Below are 20,673 nucleotides of genomic sequence, written 5' to 3'. Positions count from 1 at the left end.
TTCCAAATATTCCTTGAAAAGCTAGCAACGCAATACTTAGATCAGTTGATAGATTGTCCTGTCTAGGCTGCCGTAACTAAATCAGACAATCCTGATGACTCAGCAGTCAACCTCTGTCACCAATCACTGATTGCAGAGTTCGGGACAGCTATGGACATTGTGCTGTCTCATGAATGTAATTTACTGTTCGTTGTCATATAGATTAACCTTGTCTGCTTCAGAGCCACTTCTCAAAAGGATTGCGCAAGACTTCTTCCCCCCCCTCTTTTAAATAAGAGCTCACTAGAGCCATTAAATATGAAACCTGACAGTCTTGAGAGTCCATCCATTTTCAATTCTATCACTTCTTTTTTGTTCTGTTTGGTTCTGTCAGCAAGTACAAGTGCCTTTTGCTGCCCATTCTAATTTTGACTCAGTGCAGCATCTTCTTAAAATATTGCTGTATTTTGGGGCCAAATCAACCATATTTCCTGCATTTAAGTGAAAAAAAAATGTTTCTGGAACGTCCCACTTTCTATAGCTCAATTCCCTTAAATGATGCATTTTTAGATATGCAGAAAATGAGAATTAGATGCTTTAATATCCTGTGTTGATAGGCAATCAAAAGTTGAGAACAAGTGGTAGCTTTATAGGGCAAAAGAGTGTGGAAGACTAAGAAGGCTTCCACATAGTTATATTACAGATGACCGGGTTATTAGTAGGGCTAAAAAATCTTTCAGATTTGGGGAATACAATGGAGGGCGACGGGGTAACTGGATACTCTGACGGCATCAGGGTCAAACCAATATCCCTATTTAAATCAGGAAAGAATTTTACCCTATCCCCAGACTGGTATGGATTTGAGGGGAGACCCCTCTTCCTTGGATCTCTCAAGCATATTTTAATAAGCTATGCAGCAACAGGACATTGCCTGCTGTGGTACCCCTGCTCTACCTGTGGCAGGTTAGGGTGTTACATCATATGGTTGTGTCAGGGTTGACTGTCCTTTTGCTAACAGGTTAGACAAAGGATTTTTATAGGATGGTTTGATAAAGATGATCCTGACAAGGTAGGGGGTTGGACTAGATGACCTCTGAGCAGCTCTACTTCTCTCTGATTTTATGACGTGGTTCCCTTTCTATAAAACCTATTCCAAAGGATAATAATAACTGTAAAAGATTCCACCTTACGACCCGTTTCAATGCATGGATTCAGGGGCTCATTTTAAACGCGGCATATGAACCATGGAAGGTTCCACTCTTCTACTGCCAGAGGAAACCCCTAGGCAGGCAACGATGTGCCAAGGGCTGCCAAGCACCAGAAACACAAATCAACCAGGAGGGATCATTTGTTGCCTCCCAAAGCCTTGAGCAGGAGTGTCAAATGGTGGTAAGAAAGAGAAGCCACTGATCCTGTGAAATGGAAGGGTCACGTGAATTATTTATTCCATTGCCCAGAGCTCCTATCAAAAGCAGTCTCACCTCTCACATTTTTCCACTTCCCCATGGTACGAAAGACAGAGAGAGAGGAATGTTTTGCAAATTCATTTACATTTTGCTGAAATGTTGATTTAAACAAACAAAGACGTCAAGATAAAGGTTAAGCTCCAAAATAGACGACAATGTCGGCAGATGCATTCATTCTACCTTAAAGAAACAAGAACTAGGAAAAGAATAGATGCATTTGTATACATTTCTCAACTTCTAGGCTCATGGATTTAAAATCTGAAATATTACTTTCAATTAACTGAGACATGCTTTGTTGTTGTTGTTGTTAAAAAGATGGTTATGCAGTATCTGTGACATTGTTCTTATTTGATTATATTCTTTAAGAAACACAGGGAGAAAATTAAATCAAAGTTGTGGGTGTTAGAGTCCTATTGTGCTATTAGGGTCACGGAAAAATCGGGAGGGTAATTTAATCAGATCAACCTTTCAAATACCCCATGCAAAGTGAAAAACAGATCACTCCACTGTTCATTTAAGGGAAATCCTGAAGCCATATTAACCATTGCAATCTGTTCATAAATATGTGCAATTATTTAACCTGTAAAGATCCCTCTAATTTATCTGAAAGTGGTGGCAGAAATAATGCTTCTGATGGAGGGAAAATGCATTTTCCCATCACAAAGCTCTGTACATTTGAAAAAAGAAATATAAGGAGATGCTCCAAAGAAACAGAAAGCAACAATCCATCCGTTCTCAAACAATTTCTATAAAGACCATTTAGAGCTTATATCTACATGTAATAATTCTACAAGATCCTATGGACAGTAATCCAAAAAAGATACATTTCACATAATCGCCATCTGTTCCTTAACTCCGTCCCTTAAGGCTTTCACCTCAAAATAAAACAGCACCAATTTCCTTGTCATTTAGAGCATTTCAACTGTCACTTAAAAAAAACAGCAAACCATTTCTGCGTCATAATTCTAGACCTAGCGCTCCTGCTCTTTCTTGAAGCTGCTCACTTTTAATGAAGCGAAACAAGTAAAAACTGAATGTCAATGGTCTAAGCTATACAACCACTAGAAGACAGATTTTACATTTTTGTTACTGCATATTAACTGTGTCAGAAATAGAAATACTAATACCCTTCATCTACAAACATTCTTTTACAACGTGTATGGGATTTGGAGATTTAAAAAAAAGAAAATCAGATTACAATTTCCCAACATACTGCTTGGATTCTAAAATCAACGGAAGATGGATAGCAGAGGATAGAGTAAAACACTCATTCTACAAAATATTTTTGGGTGCCTTCAATCCTCAAGATACCTATTTGGAAACATTGCAAATCATATATCGCATGGTTAAAAAGAGAGGAAACCAGATTTGAAAACTCAGAGGTAGAGGTTTAGAGGCCTGAAGAAATATGCATCACCTTTACCTGTCCGAAGCAGCTATCACCACATTCAAAATATGTTTACAGGAATTAGTTATATTTTTTTTAAATGCTGTTTGACTACTAGTGTCATCTCTGTTACCACTTATCAGTGACTATTAGTGCCTCCTGAGAATCAATAGCTCCAAAATTATTCGCGATAGGCACCCCTAGGCAGAAATTATTTTCTGCGGAAGATCATTTAAAGGAGAGCTTATGCGCACAAAACAAACTGCAGGGTGTATGTATACCGTTCAGAACACTTTCCCCCCCCCCCCAATCCTACACACTTTGCTGTATTTAAGATTTCTAAAAATATACATTTTTCATTGTGTGCAAAGCAGCAGTGCTAGACATTACTCACCAGCTTCATGGAAGCTGCATACTTGCAGTTAATAGCTCCAATTAAACTGTTAGCAAACAAAGATCCTTCATGGCTTAACCAGTTCCTCCCACATGCAAACCTGGAGGCACTTCATGTAAACTTTTTTACACACAACTTTAATATCACCCGAAATGACTATTTCTGTACAACGATGAATAATGCAACACACTATATGTACTCGTTTTCCTTTAGAAAAAAAGGTTTCTAGGGGGCATTCATTTGACTTATCCATATTCCCACTTTGCTTGCCACCAGCAGTTTTATACCTATTTCACAGTATATTATCTCATCAGAAACACTGCAAAAACGTGTGGGGTATCTCCTAGTTAAGAAGAAATACAAGACCCCAATGCAGAGTAGTATTGAGGGAGATCTTGTGACATTTTCTTTCAGAGCAAAATGTTCTCTTGAATATATTTAATTTTATCAAACCATTGTAAAAGGATCCTAAAACATGAAAATGTTGAACGCGCCAAAGTATTTAAGCAGCTCCCTTGATTTTCTTGGACTCCCGTTATATCAGAACATTAGTGTTTTACTAAGCATTTAAGCCTTTAAGAAGAGCTATTGAACAGGTTAATAATCCTCTGAGAAGGGAAAGACTAAAAACAGCATATAACTTACATTATTCATATATTCGCTAAGCAGGTCCTGCAGGGCTTGTCGGACAGCATTGCACTCGGCTACAATTCTCTCCCGGCGGTCATCACGTGTGCAGGAAGAATCTGCCATCAGTGCCGCTCCACTGATAATGCTCTCCAACCTTTCTTCAAGAGATGGTCTGAATCTGGCCTCACTGAAAGTCATGGGGTCTAAAATAATCTTGTTCTGAAAGACAAAACATCAATAGGAAAATTAAGAGCATACCTTGGTTTCTGCTTTTTATTTTTTTTAAATATATCCTTTTTATTCCAAAGCTTTCATACATCTTTTTATCTTCCCTACTGGATAAATAAATTAGTCACCTGCCAAATTCCCAGATGACTTTAACTTACTGAAATAACTGGTATCTATGAAATTCTGCATCTTTAATAACATGTTTTAAAGGACTCGATAACATGCATTTTTTTTAACTACGCTGTTGGAAAGAACCATCTCAGCAGATAGTTTTCAAATGTGTATTTCAGTTGCCTAAAAAAGAGAAGGTGACCCTTAAAGCATAGTTGAAGACTAATAATTGAAGAAAAGAATTGAAGACTAATAATATATAGACTCTTATGAAGCCTTTTGTTTTTGGTCTGTGTCTCTTCCCACCCGCTCTCTCCTCCACTTCATCCTGCCCAGAGCTACGAACTGGACCTAAACTGTAACAATCATGCAGTTATGACTCTGAATGTATCATTTCTTAAACTTCCTTCTGGTCTCATTGAATCCCATTTTGTGTGTTCTTGTCAGAAAACGTTATACTGGTACTCCTCACTTACCGTTGTCCCAGTGAATGTTGTTTCGTTATTATGTTGCTGATCTATTAGAAAACGTATTCATTTTAAAGTCATGCAATGTTCAGTTGCAACGTTGTTTGGCCACCGCTTGCTGGTAGGTATGTAACTATGTGACCTAAGCCAAGTGCTGCTCCCGCTTCAGTGTGGCAGCCATTGTTGTTTGTGTTGTGTCTGTACACGCGTTCCTTGAACGTTTCTAACTCATTGTGATTGTATCACCTAGCATTATGAGTCCAAAACACCCAGCAAAAGATAGTATTAAATTGTTTGTTTAAAATTATTTAAAATTAATACTGTATAATTATATTTTTTTTCTCGCAAAAAAAAAATTCCCTGGAACCTGCCCCCTCTCCCCCCATTTACATTAAATCTTACAGGGAAACTGGATTTGTTTAACATCATTTTGCTTAAAGTCGCATTTTTCAAGAACATGACAACATTAAGCGAGGAATAGCTGAAAATTGCTCATTTTCTCCACAGGCTTCATACCTACAGCACATTATCCACAAAAAAACAAGCCCATAACAGTTCCCCTTTCTTTCAAAAATCAGTTGAATCTGATACTTTATAGTCTTAATTATAAAAACAAAAAAATGATGTAGCAAATTAAAAACTGATTTAATAAAGCTGATTCTATCCAAAAAGGCTACCTTGCACGTATACATTCAATGAATGGGCCCTCTCTGTTTTCAGGATTGCTATAATTCAATGTAGTTCCACTGTCAGGGCAAAACATATATTCTTCATTATTTTCACAGCTATCAATTAGTAATCTGTGAACAACAACACTGGTTGCATGCAATCTGAATATATCCCTTCGATCCTTAAACATGTTTTCCTCTACTGTGTACACATAATTTACTTATGTAAGCTAGCTCCTAGGCATTGAGTGTTGTTTTAAATATTAAGATTCTTTTTCCTGAGCAAAAATCATAAAGCATGTTGACATATTTTGTTTTTCATAAGTCTGCTTTCTTCCATACAAGTAAAATAATGCCTTTCTCCCATCCTTTGTATATCTTTTCTATTTAGATTGTAAGCTCGTTGAGTAAGGGATTTAACTCGTTTCGTCTTTCTACATCAGCTAGCTCAATAAGGTCCTAATTCAACCTCAGGGTGCAGACGTATGGTATATTTATACTAGAGCAGAAGTGTCAAACATACAGCCTGCGGCGCTGCGCCATTCAGCGTTCTGGGCCATCGGTAAGCCGTGGAGTTTGGGGGGTGGGACCAGTGGTTGGCAAGGTCCTGCCACAGAATCTGGGGCCCTGCAGCCCCAATGGATATGACCATCAGCAGCATGGGGACAAGCAAGGACTGTTCGACACAGCCCTCAGTTGTCCCACAGTGGCGTGGCCAGTGGCTGTTTGCCCCACTGCCTCCACAGTGGCCACAGCTACCACCACCACTCCAAAGTGGATGCAGCCCACAAGGAGTCCCTGTGGTCTGGATCTGGGCTGGGGCCCCGGGTGAATTTAACACCTCTGCTCTAGATTATTCCTAACATACTGGATGTATTGATACATGCTATTTGTAGGATGCAATAAACCCCGGCGCAGTTTTTGTCAGAGTTAACAGCTCCCAGATGCAATGTCTGGACCTGTGGCTGGGACCGCAGCAATTTGAGCTGGATCGGAGCAGCCCTGGGCTAGCAGCAGGCTCATGGGGTCAGCCCCGGATTCCAGGTCATGGCATTGGGCAGTGGAGGGGCTGGCTGGGGCCTGGGAGTGCCTAAAGAGTGGAGCTGTGTGGCCAGGTGGCAGGCAGTGGTTGGCCCCCTGCTGCATGGGTGCAATTTACTCCTGGGACAGCGTTTACACTGTTTCCTGTTGTAAAGTTGCTTCTGAAGAAGTCAGATGTATATCAACCCCAGAGGAAGTTACACAGATCTGTATATACTGTCTGTTCTGCCATTGTTATTTCCATTCTAGGGTAGCCATTTGCTCAGTGCAAACCGGTTCCCTTGCCACCTAGTGGCCAGGTGCTCTAATAGTGAGGCCATTCCTTACTATAAATTTAATGTAGAATAAAATCTGGGGTAATCTCTGTAGTAATTCTGTCATGTATCTACACCCTCAGTTGCAGCCCTTTACAGTACTAAAGATCTACATGAACTTCACTACAGAGTACATTAAATGATGAGTTAAGCATATTTGGTTTTGAGGAATAGTCTTACACTATTAAACAAAAGAACTCTGCATCCAAATTTTTATGCAAGGGGGTCTCGGTTTGCAAATCAGACTCCAAGTTTTCACTTCTACTTCCTGTGCCCTCAATCAGTTATACGTGCAGCATTTAATTAGGGATTCAAATGACAGAATTTGGATATCTAATGGATTGTGCCAACAATTAAATTGATGCTCTTGTTAATTTTAAGTGTCCCAAGAAATGCAGCTTATGTGAATCTGGTTGTGCCAGCTTAATTTCACAGTTAGGAATTTGTTCTTCTGATTGGGTTTACTGGCCATTGCTTCATTTGTTTTGATGAATAATATAAGGTTAGTGCAGCTTTCATAAAATTACAAGCCATTTACTTCTGTATGTGGATTTGTATTAGTTTGCATAATGGCATCTAACTCTAGATGGCAGCTACAAGATGAGTCTTTCTAAATATAACAGGAGAGGGGGAGGGGGGGATGCTTGAATGGATGATCTATGTTGTTAGCACCTGTTCTAAAACTTTACATTTAAATTCATAGTATCATAGTAGCTAGGGTCAGGAGGGACCTGAACAGATCATCTAGCCTGACCCCCTGCCACAGGCAGGAATGAATGCTGGTTCACAAGACCACAGACACGTGATCATCCAACCTCCTCTTGAATATGCCCAAGGTAGGAGTGAGGACCACCTCCCTGGGAAGTTGGTTCCAGATTTTGGCCACCCTAACTGTAAAATATTGCCTTCTGATCTCCAACCTAAACCTATTCTCCATCAGCTCACAACCATTGTTCCTTGTCACCCCAGGTGGTGCTGGGGAGAAAAGAGCTCTGCCTATTTGCTGTTGATCCCCCCTGATGAGCTTGTAGGAAGCCACCAGGTCCCCCCTCAGCCTCCTCCTGCTGAGGCTGAACAGGTTCAAGTCCTTCAGTCTCTCCTCGTAGGGCCTGTCCGGCTGCCCTCTCACCAACAGGGTGGCCCTCCTCTGAACCTTCTCCAGGCTGGCCACATCCCTTTTGAAGTGCAGCTCCCAGTACTGGACGTAGTACTCCAACTGCGGCCTGACCAAAGTCGCATAGAGGGAGCATATCACCTCTCTGGACCGGCTTGAGATGCACCTTTGGATGCATGACAAGGTCTGGCTGGCCTTGCTGGCTGAGCTCTGGCATTGGCAGCTCATGTTCATCTTGGAGATCCCTTTCTGCCTCTGTGCTTTCAAGAAGGGAACTCCCCAGCCTGCATGTGTGCTGTGGATTCCTTCTCCCAAGGTGCAGCACCCTGCATTTGTCTACGTTGAACTCCATCCTAGTCACGTCTGCCCACTTTTGTAGTCTGTCTAAACCTAGTTGCAGCCTCTCTCTCCTTTCAAGTGTGTCCACCTCGCCCCACATCTTAGTGTCATCAGCAAACTTGGACAGTGTGCTTTCCACCCCCTCGTCCAAGTTGCTGATGAAGATGTTGGGTGGCAAATTGGCTGGAGGGTCGCACCCAGAGAGTCATGGTGGATGGGTCGGTTTGGACCTGGAAGGGTATGGGCAGTGGGGTCCCGCAGGGCTCAGTCCTTGGACCGATACTCTTTAAAGTCTTCATCAGCGACTTGGACGAGGGAGTGAAGTGTACTCTGTCCAAGTTTGCAGATGACACAAAGCTATGGCAATATGTGGACACGCCGGAGGGCAGGGAACAACTACAAGCAGACCTGGACAGGTTGGACAAGTGGGCAGAAAACAACAGGATGCAGTTCAACAAGGAGAAATGCAAAGTGCTGCACCTAGGGAGGAAAAATGTCCAGCACACCTACAGCCTTGGGAATGACCTGCTGGGTGGCACGGAAGTGGAAAGGGATCTTGGAGTCCTAGTGGACTCCAAGATGAACATGAGTTGGCAGTGTGATGAAGCCATCAGAAAAGCCAATGGAACTTTATCGTGCATCAGCAGATGCATGACGAATAGATCCAAGGAGGTGATACTTCCCCTCTATCGGGCGCTGGTCAGACTGCAGTTGGAGTACTGCATGCAATTCTGGGCGCCGCACTTCAAGAGGGATGCGGATAACCTGGAGAGGGTCCAGAGAAGGGCCACTCGTATGTTTAAGGGCTTCCAGACCAAGCCCTACAAAGAGAGACTAGAGAAACTGGACCTTTTCAGCCTCCGCAAGAGAAGGTTGAGAGGCGAACTTGTGGCTGCCTATAAGTTCATCACGGGGGCACAGAAGGGAATTGGTGAGGTTTTATTCACCAAGGCGCCCCCGGGGGTTATAAGAAATAATGGCCACAAGCTAGCAGACAGCAGATTTAGATTGGACATTAGGAAGAACTTCTTCACAGTTCGAGTGGCCAAGGTGTGGAACAGGCTCCCAAGGGAGGTGGTGCTCTCCCCTACCCTGGGGGTCTTCAAGAGGAGGTTAGATGAGTATCTAGCTGGGGTCATCTAGACCCAGCACTCTTTCCTGCTTATGCAGGGGGTCGGACTCGATGATCTATTGAGGTCCCTTCCGACCCTAACATCTATGAATTTATGAATCTATGTTAAACAGTGTGGGCCTGAGGACCGAGCCCTGGGGTACCCCACTGCTCACATCTCACCAGGTTGAGTACAACCCGTCCACCACTACTCTCTGGGTGCCCCCCATCAGCCAATTTTTTACCCATCCAATTGTGCAGGCATCAATGCCGCAGTCACTTAATTTATTGATGAGGAGTTACATAAATGAAAGCTGTATTGATTAGTATCCTCCTGTGATATACTTAAGGACAAAGTTAAAGATGCATGTTGGTTTCCTGGGATGAGACTGCAGATCTGTAGGAAGTAGGAGGCATCGCTGAGTTTCTGAGATTAAGAGAAGGACATGATGACTGAAGAGAAGCTGAGGGTGTTCCTCATCTTACTCGCTTCAATTTTATACAAGATAAACTGTCCATCTTTGCTCCTTTATCTCAACACTAACACAGATTTTTGTGGGGAAATATTCAGTTCTAGTAAGTTTTAACCATGACTTACAGGCAAAGATATGCATATAGAAACTCCATTTCCCATCCTGAGGTCCTCCATCTTTCCTTTCCCATAGTTATGCTCTCCTTCCTTGTCCCTCAACTTTTTCCAAAAACAGAAAACAATACACAATCCATCGTCTCTTTTTTCCTCATCTTCCTCCTCCGTGTTTTCTCAGAACACAGTCCTACTTTACCATTTGAGGCAAGGTCCATCACACTAAGATTACAATCATCTATATGACAATAGAACCTAATGCCACGGTGTCTTTAATGCTTTTACTTTCACTACATCCCATGACGTAGGGAAAGGCTATTGCATCATATCTGCAGATCGGAAATGAGGTACAAAGAGACTGAGCAGGTCAAGATCAGTAAGACAGGCACCTCTGCAGGACTTGGGCAGAATGTGACTTAAGTCACAAAGAACAATTCAGATCAACTATGCTCCACAAACTTCAAGTTGCAGATAGGCACCTAAATTCATTTGGGACTTTCAGTCTGGCCTGGAATAAAGACACCTAACTTTAGGCTTCCGAGAATGTACAGAAACAGCCCAGTCTGACCAACAGTGTGCTAAAATGGTATGGTAATGATCTGGAAGTCATTGATCTGGAGTCTAAGCCTCAGGGGATTTGAACACACATCTTTGACCTCTCAGAAGAATACCTTAATCTGGAAGCTAAAGAAAAGTCCAAGCAAAGGCACTCTGCACCCCACCTGTTGAAACTAGGCAAACAGGCACAAAGGAATACAAGTGTCTTGAAGCTGGAAGGTGAAACAGCAAAACAGAGCATTGCTCTGCATGATAGTAAGCAATGCAATCACCAGGGAGCAGCAAATCCTGGGTTCTGGCCCCCACTGCCAGGATTATTTCTGATTTTATCCAATGAATGTCTAATATAAAATGGCCAAAACTGCCTAGCAAGGCCGAGAACTGTCAGAAATGATTCTGAAAACTGACAGTTTGATGCAAACGTAAAATCCTTGTCATGATCCGTCTGTCTGTCTGTCTGTCTAAAATGATTTTTTTTTTTTTTTCCATTTCAGGCACTATTGTACATATCTATCTATAGGTATATCTATAGAAATAGATTCATAGATTCATAAATTATAGAGTCGGAAGGGACCCAATGGATCATCATGTCCGAACCTCTGCCCCTGGCAGGAAAAAGGACCAAGGTCAGATGACCCCAGCCAGGTGATTGTCAAGTCTCCTCTTGAAGACCTCCAGGTTAGGTGATAAGACCACCTCTCTTGGAAGCCCATTCCAGACTCTGGCCACCCTTGTTGTAAAAAATGTATTCCTAATGTCTAACCTACTCTCCACTAGTTTGGACCCATTATTCCTAGTTACTCCCTGGGGCACTCTGGTAAACAGCGCATCCCCAATTCCCTGCTGTCCTCCCCTGATAAATTTATAGGCAGCTACAAGGTCACCCCTCAGCCATCTTTTGTATAGGCTGAAGAGATCGACATCTCTCAACCTCTCCTCATAGGGTCTTTCACAGAGACCACTAATCATGTGAGTGGCCCTCCTCTGAACCCTCTCCAGATCCTCCGTGTCCCTCTTGAAGTGCAGCACCCAAAACTAGACACAGTACTCTAACTGCAGCCTAACTAATGCTGCATTACAGGGGGAGCATCACCTCCCTCGACCTGTTGGTCATGCATTTGCTAATACACGACTAGGCGCGATTGGCTTTGTTGATGGGCTCGTTACACTGCTGGCTCATGTTCATCTTGAAGTCAACCATGACTCCAAGATCTCTCTCAGCCTCTGAGCTGCTGAGGAGACATCCCCCAACCTGTAGGTGTGCTGGGGATTCCTACTTCCTAGGTGGAGTACTTTACATTTATCTTTGTTGAATTGCATCCTATTACGTTCTGCCCATTGATCTAACCTATCTAGGTTGGCCTGTAACTGCTACCTGCCCTCTGGTGTATTCACTTTGTCTCATAATTTGGTATCATCCATGAACTTGGAGAGGGTGCTCACCACACCCTCATCCAAATCACTGATGAAGATATTAAATAACACCGGCCCAAGGACCGAACCCTTCAGGACTCCACTGCCCACCTCCTTCTAGGCCGAGAATGACCCGTCCACCACCACTCTCTGGGTGCAGTCCCTAAGCCAGTTAGCCACCCACCCAACTGTACAGGCATCCACTCCACAGCCCGTTAGCTTCCCTAAGGGAATAGGGTACAAAACTGTGTCGAAGGCCTTCCTAAAATCCAGATAGATCACATCGGCCTCCACTCCTGTGTCAAGGCAGTATGTGACCTGGTCATAAAAGGCTATAAGGTTTGTCAAGCAGGATCTACCTGTGACGAACCCGTGCTGGTTTCCTTTCAGCATTGTTTCCCCTGCTTGACTGTCACAAATACTATCTTTGATCACTTTTTCTAGTATTTTCCCAGGAATAGAGGTAAGACTGACTTGCCTAAAGTTACCCGGCTCCTCCCTTCTTCCCTTCTTAAAAATGGGCACCATGTTGGTATTTTTCAGTCCTCAGGGACCTGTCCGGAGAACCATGAGAGCTCATACAGCCATGCCAAAGGGTCAGCAACGACACTGGCCAATTTCTTCAGCACCTGTGCATGGAGGTCATCCGGAATGGCTGATTTGTACCCATCCAGCCCTTCCAAGTGCTCTTTAACTAAGTCAACACTAACCTTTGGTGGTCTGGTGCCTTTTGGACATCTGTCTATGCTCAAGGTGGGGGGACTGTCTTGGTCAGTCTTAAGGGATACTGAAGTGAAGATCTCATTGAAGAGCTCTGCCTTTTTCTCTGCGTCAACCACACACTGACTTGATTGCAGGGGCCCTATGTTACTCTGTGCTTTCCTTTTGCTCGCTATGTATCTGTAGATGGATTTTTTATTGTCTTTGATTGTTGTAGCCAGCCTAAGCTCCAGTCCTGCCTTGGCCTGCCTAACTGACTCCCTGCAATAGTGCACCAGGGTGGTGTATGCCTCCTTGGTGTTTTCCCCCTGCTTCCACTAGCTAAACATCTCTTTCATGCCCCCATCTATACATAGATATATAGAGATATTTTTAGATTCTGTTCTTGAGACATAAAGATATATTTATATAGAGAGATTTATATAGAGAGATCTATATCTATATATATGTATCACGATAGATAGATAGATAGATAGATAGATAGATAGATAGATAGATAGATAGATAGATAGATAGATAGATCTCAAGAACAGAATCTAAAAAAACAGTTCAGATTAAACTAAATCAATAGCCAATTTGGTTTACCATAACAAAAAGCTGGGTGGGGGGGGGTTTCATCTCATGAAATGAGAATATTAATTCATATTGAATGAAATATTTTGTTTCAACTGAAAAGAAACATTTACCAGCAGGAGCAAAAGAAAATGACTGGTAAGAATCACAAAATGGCTGGAAGTAGAAAAGGAGTCCCCTCTCTTCCTCCAGCACCTCAGAGGTTAGAGAACTTCTCCAATATGTGGGAGATCTGAGTTCTAATCCCTCCTCTATTTGAAGGGATCAGAACGCAAATCTCACATCTGCAAAGAAAAAGCCTTAACTAGCAAGTGACAGGCATGTGTGGGGTGATATAGTGGTCATACTGTTAAAGCTCAAACAAAGTTATGGTCTGGATGCAGAAGTTGGCCCCTCCATTCAGAAGAGCAAGCAGTGCCTTCCAGTATTCAATGACTGAAAAAAGTGAAGTTGTTTATCAGAGTTTTCCTTTCAGGCCATTTTCACCTTCTCCCCCAAACCCTATTTGTTAGCTGTTACACGGTATGTAAAACCAGAAGGGAATATTTTGAAATTTTCTTGATGCCAAGTCTTAGATACGGGAGAAAACAAATCATCCATGAAAGAAATGAGACAGCGATTGAAATTGATTAGATTTTATCGAATTGCGGAGACAGGAAATGTCTTTAGAACTTGACTGTTTAACTAAATAACTCCTAAAAATTGAGTGAACCAAAAATAGTGAGAGTAAAATAGAAGGATTCACTCAAATAAGGTACAAGAAAGAGAAAAATGCTTATTCCAATGGGAAAGAGTATTTGTTTAAAAAAAAAATTACATACCTTCCTGTATAACCACATTTAACACTTTTCTTTAATCTCCAATATTTTTTTATTGCACAGTGCATATCTTGATTTTTAGTTTAGGAGATAAACCTGTTAGCCTACTGCACATCTTGCCTATATGATGGTAATAAGAATGTATTGCATGAGACAATGCTACATGTTGTTGTTTTTTAATTCACCAAGGAATTTTATTTTCTGACTTATTTTAGTCTCTTTATAGTTTGAAGTGACAGTTGCAAATGAAGATCCATTCTGTATTCCTTCCTAGCAACACACTACCAATGCCACCTGTTGTCAATAAAATGTGGTTGGGATCTAACAAATAGGTTTCAGATTTACATTGTATTCAAGATGTTATATTGTCATTGCTACATAGTTAGCACCTAACCCTTAAAAGAAAATGAGTAATGAAACAAGAATCAAAGGGACAGACTTAAAAAAAAGACAATTTAAACTGCTACTCCATGACAGAGATAGTTAGAAATGTTCAATCTTGCTATGTTGCAATGAAGTATTTTAATTTTCACAGTACTCGGTAAATCACCATTTTATGTAACCCACTGTCCAAGTATAGGTCAACTAAAATGAAGACACCAAACAATACCAAAATACATACTAAAATCCATATCTATATTATTATAGAAGCACAAAATGAACTCCACAGTTAAAACTCCTCCTTACAACAGCATAATGCTTTGATGAAGCTAAAAGTTTATTTCCTGTAGGGCAGTTAACATCATATAATATGAAAATAAAGTGTGAAATCTATACCCCATTGAAGTCAAAAGCAATTTTGCTATTAAATTCAGTGAGAGGATTTCATATCAGATGGATTTTTTTTTTTTTTTTTTATTTCCCTGGGACAGCATAAAATCTAAATAAATGGGTAGCCAAGAAATGACAGCAAACACTGAGAGGTGTCAGGAACCTAGCGAAGATTCATTGCTTAATAGAGAGGAAAGAACAATTAAACAATTTCAACCAAATGCCACACACTTTCAGGTCCAATAACTGCTGATGTTGCACAACTATAGGTACTGTACTATTATCTGGAATGTGAAATAGTACTTCACATGCATCTTCTAGCATGTACGTCAAAGCAAGCAGTTCAATTTTGAGAGAAACTAAATCACAACTGATTTAAGAGATGTAACTATGCATACTTATGTGATTGTGATTGCCACTCATATGTTAATTCCTTAAGTATGCATTTCACTAGTGCCCTTGTCAAATGTTCTAGGTTTGTTCACAAAAATTTACATACCGTTAAGAATTAACAAAGTAAAATTGACTTTACTTCTTTATTTAGCTCATTACATCAATAGGGAAAATGCAAAGAAGGAACTGCCATCTTAAAACTGTAAGCAAACAATAGGAAATAAGTTACAAACATAATGATCTTTCTTTTTTCAGAACATGTTCCACTTTATCTTAAAAAAGATGGATTTAAGCATGCACTTAGCACAAATTAGCACATGAAGTATTCCCTAATAGAAACTAGAGGATTTTCCACTGCAAACACCTCTCATGCCTATAATACCACTTTTCCACAAGAAAATTATATTTCCATACTTATCTGAAACCAAGATGATCCTGAATTAAAGTCCCCCCCCCCCCCCAATAAACAGATGCTATACATGGAAAATGTATAAACTTGTTATAATTGTGCATGTCTAGAATCTAATTATTGAATGGTCATCTTAAATGTATCCCCTTTACTGCTCCAGTGGGGAAAGCTCTGGCAGGGGAGCAAGTGGTGCAAGAGGATGTTTATTGGGCAGGTGGTAGAGACTGGTGTAGGGCAGGAAAGTCAAGCAGCTTGGCACCTGATCCTAGGCCCCAACATGTTGCCTCCTGAAACTCCCTGGCACATACTGACCCCTTCCCCCACCAGCCTCCAGCTCCTTGCCCCAACCCCCAACCCTCCACCTACCACCAAGCCTGCCCTGTCTGCCTCCCCCACCTGCTTCCCTTGCTCCAATGCCAGCAGGCTCCAACTCTGCTCCAAGCTGAGGCACAGAGCATGTCTGTGCTCTGACTTTATCGCAGCAGCAGCACCTGGAGAGACGCCCTGGAGCTGGGGCCAGAGCTGCTATGCCACCAATGCTGCTGCTATTGGGCCCAGCTAGGGCTGGAGTGCAGCTATGCTCTGTGCCCCAGGACAGAGCTGGGGCCAGAGCAAGGGTAAGTGGGGGTACTGCTGAACACCAGTCAGCTGTTAAATACATTTATGTTTTGAGAGGAAGCAATCAGTGAGGGGGGGGGGGGATAATCAGTAAAAAAAAAATCAGTAAAAAACAAACAAAATCATAGAGACAATTCTGACAAACTGATTACATATAGGATGGGGTGAAAAATAGCCTCTTCAATGGTTCCCAACTCCTAAAAAAGAAAGGCTCATGGATGAAATTTGAACACAGAACTGAAAATAATAAATTAACTACGTGAGGAAAGATTTAGGAGGTGTAGAAACAAATGTATCACAGTGTCTCTTTAACAGATAGAGTGACAACCCGGGATTTGCAAATGTATTTTATGATGCTTAATATCCCAAATCATTTATAAGAGTGTATAACAGCAACCAATAGAAATTGGTGATGGCTGTTGTGTACAGGACTGAAATATTAGATGATGATGATGTTAATAAATAATCAGGATTCCCTTAGTGAACCCAATATTGCTTGCCACTGTGCACACAGATAAGACAAAGACTGATTCTTCAGCTTGCCAACTTCACTTTGTAGCATAAAATGAACTTAAAATGATAAGATGTGCCTTGAAAAATGTGTTAGATGTGCTGCCCGGTATCAGGAGAAGCAAGGGAGTGAAAGAAAGGGTGATGTTTTAGTGAAGCAAAGGCCTTATATTATTAGCATGAGAGAAAGGGAAATTCAGGAAAGCCTAGGGGTGAAAAAAGAGGAATAAAGACTGTGGAAGAAGTGGGTAGCCACCAAGGAGGAGTACACCTACTTGACCCGCACTTGCAGGGAGGCAATTAGAAAGGCCAAAGCAGAAACGGAACTTAGGCTGGCAACAAAAATTGAAGACAACAAAAAGTCCTTCTTCAGGTATATAGGAAATAAAAGGAAGGTGCAGGGCAGCATAGGACCCCTACAGGTCAGACCAGGGCAATTAGTGACAGATAGGAAAGACAAAGCTGAACTCTTCAATGAGTTTTTTTGCATCTATTTTCCTGAACATGGATAAAGACATATCACCCAGTTGGATTACAGACAGGCAAAAGAGGGATAGCAGCCCACCAACAGTTAGCGCCAACCTAGTGAAAGGTCACTTGGAGGGGCTGGATGTGTTTAAGTCAGCAGGGCCAGATGATCTTCATCCAAGGGTGCTGAGGGAATTAGCCAGTGTCATAGAAGACCCACTGACAAGACTGTTTGAGCACTCGTAGCACTAGAACAGGTCCCAGAAGAGTAGAAAAGGGCCAATGTGGTCCCTATTTTCAAGAAAGGGAGGAAGGAGAATTCGGATAACTATAGGCTGGTTAATCTCACCTCTCTCCTTGGGAAAACCTTTGAAAAAATTATTAAGGATCACATTTATGGGAGTCCAGCAGGAAAAATAATGCTGAAAGACAAACAGCATGGATACATAGCAGGTAGATCCTGCCTGACTAACCTTGTTTGTTTTTATGACCAGGTCAAAAAATGCTTAGATGCAGGAGTCAAAGTAGATGTCATTTACTTGGATTTTAAAAAGGCCTCCAATAAGGTGTCTCATCCCATTCTCATAAATAAACTAAGTGGCTGTGTCATAGATGATTACACAGCCAGGTGGGTGTTGAATTGGTTTATGGGATCTACCCAGAGAGTGGTGGTGGATGGGTCAGTATTGGCCTAGAAAGATGTGGGCAGTGGAGTCCCACAAGTTTCAGTCCCTGAACCAGTGATGTTCAATATCTTCATCATTGACTTGGATGAGGGTGTGGAGAGCATTCTGTCCAAATTTGTGGATGACACCAAATTATGGGGCAAAGTAAACACAGTGGTGGGCAAGGAATGGATTCAGGTGGACTTGGACAGGTCAGAAAAGTGGGCAGAACAGAATAGGATGCAGTTTAACAAAGATAAGTGCAAACTGCTGCACCTAGAGAGAAAGAATTGCCAACACACATACAGATTAGAATCTGTCTCCACCGCCTCCCTGCAAGTAGCACAGTGGCAGAAAGGGAGTCACAGCCAACTCCAAAATGAACATGGGTCATCAATGTCATGAACTCTATCTTGCATTAGCAGGTGCATCACAAACAGGTCTAAGGAGGTGATACTTCCTCTCTACACAACATTGGTAAGGCCGCAGCTAAAGTACAGAATCCAATTTTGGGGGCTGTGGATAAGAGGGATGTGGATAACTTTGAGAGGGTCCAGAGGAGGGTTACTCATATGGTTAGGGGCCTGCAGGTAAGGCCCTATGAGGAGAGATTGAGGGACCTGGATCACTTCAGCCTCCACAACAGAAGGATGAGAGATGATCTTGTGGCCATCTACAAATTCATCGGGGGCAGTGGGGCACAAAGAATAGGAGATACTCTCTTTACCAGTATGCCCCTTGGGGTAACTAGAAATAATGGCCACAAACTGACAGAGAGCAGATTTAGACTGGACATCAGGAAGAACTTCTTTACGGTGAGGGTTACCAGAATCTGGAATGGGCTGCCAAGGGAGGTGGTGCTCTCCCCTACCTTTGGGATCTTTAAGAGGAGACTTAACAAGCACCAGGCCGGGGTCATCTGACTCCAGCGCTCTTTCCTTCCCAGGGCAGCGGGTCGGACTTGATGATCTACTGAGGTCCATCCCAACCCTAAAAATGTATGAAATCTATGAAACCTGTCCCATTGCTCTTTGAATTTAAGAAGCATGACTGGCCCCTGTCAATCCCTTGACTGCTCAAATGTAGTGAATAAGCCCACTGTCTCATTCATAGAGCATGTACAACCTCAGTTAGGACAAGATAGCTGCTTGCAAACATTAAAACAAACAAACAGAAGAAAAAAAAAACCCAAAAAACGTGCTTTACCAGAAACAGCAGTGAGTTACTTCACCCTGGTTCTGCAGTGCCTGTATAGGCTGAATGCTTCAGCAGCGCTTTTTGGCACTTTTAGATAAAGCTGATTCAATTTTTTTTTTTTTAATGTTTGCAAGCAACGAATGAGTGTAACCAAAGAGACAGTGAACAGGCAATAATGAGAAAATTACAAGGTTACGTGAGCAAGTGATATTTCATCCAAACATTTTACATTTTTTGGATCATTTATCATTACTTTTTATTTTATTATATAAATCAATACATCTTTGTAAACTTAAAATAGTGGCAACTCCAAGGCCTAAAGAACCAGTATATCTACTGGTTCTACTAATGAGCAGATGGGTCACTTGATGTTAGGGTAGAATAGGGGCAGAATGCCTTTGGTTAATCCCTTGTCCAGCAGTGTTGCAGACACTGACAGCAGGGGCCTCAGTGCCAGGATGGTCTCTACCTGTTTCAGTGCCAACAGAACAGCAGTTAGTATCAAAGGCTCTTTGGAAGGCTTCTGTTGCTTTGCTGTGTCAAGAGTGTCTCTTCCTTAGACCAATGTCCCAGCACTGAATCACTGGTACCAAAGTGCCTCTGAGTTCCAAGAGAAACCACTTGGGGCCAATTATATCTCAGGAAAAAGACAAAGGGAGATATTTCTTGGATGAGCCCAAGTCTCATCCTTGAAATCGCTTATCAAAAGCCAACCTCTATCAAAGCCAATGATGAAGACTGTCTTCAGGAGGGAGATGCCACCACTGAGCCTCACTTGAGCATGGAGAGTGGTCTTACACTATTCTGAAACAGGCTTTGTGGACTTACAAAGCATATAAACCTGGAGGCTCTCCTCCCCGTCTTTCAGGGTCCAAGATGTGACCCACCTGCAAAATAAACATGGAACCTGTTCCACGTGCAGAACGTGGAATTCATCAAGGCAGTAAAGGCACTTGAAGCCTATCACTGGAGGGTATGGCCTTTTCAACAGGGCATTTTTTATAGCCTGAGGCAACAGGACAAGTTGTTCTAGATCAGTGGTTCTCAACCTTTTTTGTACCAGGACCCATTTGTAAACATCAATGGCCAGTTCTGACCCAGTGCCCCTCACTTCCACCCAGCTGCCCTCCCACCCCCAGGCCCTAAACCCCCAGTGTGTGGGGCAGGGGGTGGGTGTGTGAGGTGGGGGGTGGGTCATGGGGAGTCCCAAGCAGCCCCTCGCACACTGGAACTCTGCCAGCCTGCAATGGAAAAGCCACAGTTCCTCACATTTTACTCCTTGCATGGAGAATCCGTTTTTAAAGTTTGTTGATCCGCTTTTAAAGTTTGTTCACGACCCTTTCATATAGTCCTGTGACCCACTTTTTGGGTTGTAACCCACAGGTTGAGAAACACTGTCCTAGATAAAAGGATGTCTTTATTTGCAGTTTACTAACTTTGAAAAGATTTTTCGTAACTTTAACGTGACAACCCAATACATATTCTTGAACGTACTAGTAACCCATAAGTGCTCCAGTTGGTAAAAAACAAAACAAAACAAAACAAAGCTGGTTTGGTTGCAATGGGAATAAGCATTCAAGTACTGTAACAGAAAAAATAACCATAATTACATTCTAATTCCATAAACAATCAAATATATATGCAGAAGACATAATACTAGAAAATTTGCAAGAGTCCCAAAAGAGTATCTGAATCGAGTTTGTATCAACAACATAAGTTATGCTG

At 42.1% G+C, this 20,673-nt stretch overlaps 1 protein-coding gene across 7 annotated transcripts in view; it reads right to left on the bottom strand.

Moving 5' to 3' along the window:
* Positions 1–20,673, bottom strand: part of CTNNA2 (catenin alpha 2) — an 884,847-nt gene that overhangs the window by 542,814 nt on the left and 321,360 nt on the right. For all 7 annotated transcript variants that reach the window (XM_059721437.1, XM_059721436.1, XM_059721434.1 and 4 more), the window contains one exon: positions 3,872–4,075. In XM_059721437.1, the coding sequence (XP_059577420.1) occupies positions 3,872–4,075 (204 nt within the window). The remainder of the gene's footprint in view (positions 1–3,871; positions 4,076–20,673) is intronic.

The sequence above is a fragment of the Alligator mississippiensis genome, chromosome 2 (genome assembly GCF_030867095.1).
Source record: "Alligator mississippiensis isolate rAllMis1 chromosome 2, rAllMis1, whole genome shotgun sequence".
NCBI lineage: Eukaryota > Metazoa > Chordata > Crocodylia > Alligatoridae > Alligator > Alligator mississippiensis.
Note: the sequence above shows the minus strand (reverse complement) of the source record. Positions and strands in the feature narration are given on the sequence as shown.